The 2545-nt window shown below is 44.4% G+C and overlaps 1 protein-coding gene across 1 annotated transcript; it reads left to right on the forward strand.

The window, feature by feature from the left end:
* Window positions 1-969: 969 nt before the first annotated feature.
* On the forward strand, window positions 970-2272 carry LOC119429667 (plexin A3; the record flags this gene model as incomplete). Its single annotated transcript, XM_037697250.1, is given in 4 exon segments — window positions 970-1047; window positions 1281-1393; window positions 1817-1986; window positions 2060-2272. Coding segments are annotated over 4 exon segments (574 nt in total), but the record flags the coding sequence as incomplete, so codon positions are not given.
* Window positions 2273-2545: the final 273 nt, after the last annotated feature.

Genomic DNA, 2545 nt, shown 5'->3' on the forward strand with positions numbered 1-2545 from the left:
GAACTGTGTTGTTTTGTGCCATGGGAAAATAGATCTGGCAATCATCAGCATAAAAGTGAAATAAAATGCCATGCTTCCTAAAAATCGAGCCAAGGGGGAGTAAGTAAAGGGCAAATAAAAGAGGACCAAGGATTGAGCCCTGGGGGACACCATGTGGAAGAGGAGCAGTGGAAGACATAAAATTGTCGATTTTTACGCAGAAACTCCTATTGCACTAAAGGAGGCAGAGGAGTAACTAAACATCTGACACACGGAGCAAGAGAGAACAGGAAGCAGGGAGAGAAGCAGCAGCCATGCTAAGCTAACGCTAGCAGGAGCTAGCAGAGCTACATACACCAATAAAAACTGAGAAGTGTTGAAAGATAAGAGGTGTTTTAAGCACTATCCAACAGTAGAGAAACAACTGTACTGAGTGTGTTTGTGAACTAGAATGAAAAACTGCAAAAGATAAATCCAGAAAACAGACGACTCGAACAAACAAATTACTCGAGCTGCAGCAGAGAAAACAGGAAGTGGCACAATACGTCTCACCATGAACGTGCAACGTCAGGAAGTAGGGCCAACGTCTCAGCTAACAATGAGCCTGAAGTCACTGAAGACTTTGGAGACACTGGAGACGTTGGAGATGCTGGAGACACTGGAGCAGTAGTCTCAGTTACCCCTTTAGGTTTGAAGTTTGTCATTCATGTTCAAAGATCTAAAAGTAGTTCTGGTCCAAGAGCGTGGATACTGTATTATGCAGATTTCTCAATTAACTAGCTCTTGTAATCATTTCTTTGGACCTTTAAAGGCTCAGATTTGTTTCCTGAACTCTGGGATTCAGATTAATCCAGATTTACAACAAATTTTGTGTCAGATCTTCTGTCCACAGCAGAAATGTTCAAAACTGATTCTGTTTTTAGGATCCTTCATGTTCTCTCAGGGTCTGGAGGTGTTTGTGTCATATTGGGTTTCTGTTTGTACCCTCAGAGTCGTTACTGCGGACATCCAGCAGTCCTGACAGCCTGAGATCCAGAGCTCCGATGATTACACCGGATCAGGAGACAGGTACTCTAGGAGCATCAGAACAAAACAGGTCATGATGTTCATCTGAATACCAGCCGTTTGTAGAAAAGACCAAAACCGTTCATGTTTTTGTGTCAGATTGAGTAAAAACTGTCATCTCAGTCTTTTAACTGAAGACCTGAACATTACAGAGGAAATCTGGAACCTTTAGAGGGTTCTGGAGGGTTCTGGTTTGAGGTTTTGTTTTGTTATTGAAGCAGATTTGGTGTTTCCAGGAACTAAACTTTGGCATCTGGTGAAAAATCATGAGCACAGCGACCAGAGAGAAGGAGACCGAGGCAGCAAGATGGTCTCTGAGATCTACCTGACCAGACTCTTGGCCACCAAGGTAACCCACACCACAGTCCACCAGACCTCAGCAGTGTGGTCTCCAGAGTTTATACCCCACCCCACAGACCATTGAAGAATATGGCATGGCACCCTTCAACCTTGAGGACACAAATAAGCCTAGAAACAGTGTTGGACATTAATGGGTTTGCTAGACTAGCTTCTTGACCCACGAAGCTCTAACGGTTCTCCTGGCCCTGGTGCTCCAATGTGTCAGAGGACAAAGGGGAGGAGCCAGCCTTCTTGGCCTCTGATCCACTAAGCCTGGAGCCTCATCATAAGAACAGCATATTGATAGAGGGGATTTCAGTCTGGTTTTTCCAGGTCTTTGGGGTGTGTTAGGGGCTACCTGTGCTGGACCACCATCAGAACTTCTTTTTCTACCAGTTTAGTCTTTGATTCATGCGGCTCTTCCCATCACCAGGGGACGCTGCAGAAGTTTGTAGACGACCTGTTTGAGACAGTGTTCAGCACTGCCCATCGCTGCTCGGCGCTCCCGTTGGCCATTAAATACATGTTTGACTTCTTGGACGAACAGGCCGACAAACGGCAGATTACTGACCCAGATGTTCGGCACACCTGGAAAAGCAACTGGTGAGTCACATGACTGGTAGCTCTTTACACATGAGGTACAATGGCTCTCTGGAGATCTCTGTGTGGTCTGTAGCCTTCCTCTCAGGTTCTGGGTGAACGTCATCAAGAATCCTCAGTTTGTGTTCGACATCCATAAGAGCAGCATCACCGACGCCTGCCTGTCGGTCGTGGCTCAGACCTTCATGGACTCCTGTTCAACGTCCGAACATCGGCTCGGCAAAGACTCCCCGTCTAACAAGCTACTGTACGCAAAGGACATCCCCAACTACAAGAGCTGGGTGGAAAGGTATCCGACCGAAACCATGGAAACGTTTCCAGGTCATAATGAAAAAACAAGACTTTAAATGAAAACATAAGACAATAAACTACAGAAACAAGAATATCAGTTCAGATTATTGAAGGAAAAACCGTTTGATGTGAACATTTGTTTTTTTTTAATAATCTCGTGTTTTTGACCGTTTTCTAAAGACTTTAAATGAACTGAGGATCTGATTCAGTTTTCCTCTGGATGGTTAGGTTATTATTATATTATATTAGGTTATTATTACATTATAAGGTT

The sequence above is a fragment of the Nematolebias whitei genome, unplaced genomic scaffold (genome assembly GCF_014905685.2).
Source record: "Nematolebias whitei isolate Nwh7 unplaced genomic scaffold, NemWhi1 Nwh_scaf_5156, whole genome shotgun sequence".
NCBI lineage: Eukaryota > Metazoa > Chordata > Actinopteri > Cyprinodontiformes > Rivulidae > Nematolebias > Nematolebias whitei.